At 58.0% G+C, this 388-nt stretch overlaps 1 protein-coding gene across 1 annotated transcript in view; it reads right to left on the bottom strand.

Annotated features, from left to right (window-relative positions):
- IRX6 (iroquois homeobox 6) overlaps positions 1-388 on the bottom strand; it is a 13,535-nt gene that overhangs the window by 5,586 nt on the left and 7,561 nt on the right. The window contains exon 3 of the mRNA XM_009320850.1: positions 39-346. Within this exon, the coding sequence (XP_009319125.1) occupies positions 39-346 (308 nt within the window). The remainder of the gene's footprint in view (positions 1-38; positions 347-388) is intronic.

Below are 388 nucleotides of genomic sequence, written 5' to 3'. Positions count from 1 at the left end.
CGCTACTTCGAGGCGCCCGTCCTGCCTCTCCCGCCTACCTCTGCCTTCGCTCTCCGCGCCGTATTCCTCCTCTTCCCGCGGGGTTTCTTCTTTCCTCTCTTCCCCCGCTTTGTTCTTGGGAGACCAGGTCATTTTGTTTTCTTTCTTGAGTCTCCGTCTGGCGTTAGCAAACCAAGTGGAGACTTGCGTCAGGGTCATTTTGGTGATGATGGCCAGCATGATTTTCTCTCCTGGTGGGGTATAGGGGTTTTTGCGGTGCTCGTACAACCAGGTTTTGAGGGTGCTCGTCGTCTCTCGCGTTGCATTTTTGCGTCTGGCCGAACCACTGAAGTCCACCGTCCCGTACCTGCCGGGAGATGGTTAGGAGGTGGGACGCGGCGGGGGGCCC

Source organism: Pygoscelis adeliae, unplaced genomic scaffold, assembly GCF_000699105.1.
Source record: "Pygoscelis adeliae isolate BGI_AS28 unplaced genomic scaffold, ASM69910v1 Scaffold63, whole genome shotgun sequence".
Lineage (NCBI taxonomy): Eukaryota > Metazoa > Chordata > Aves > Sphenisciformes > Spheniscidae > Pygoscelis > Pygoscelis adeliae.
Note: the sequence above shows the minus strand (reverse complement) of the source record. Positions and strands in the feature narration are given on the sequence as shown.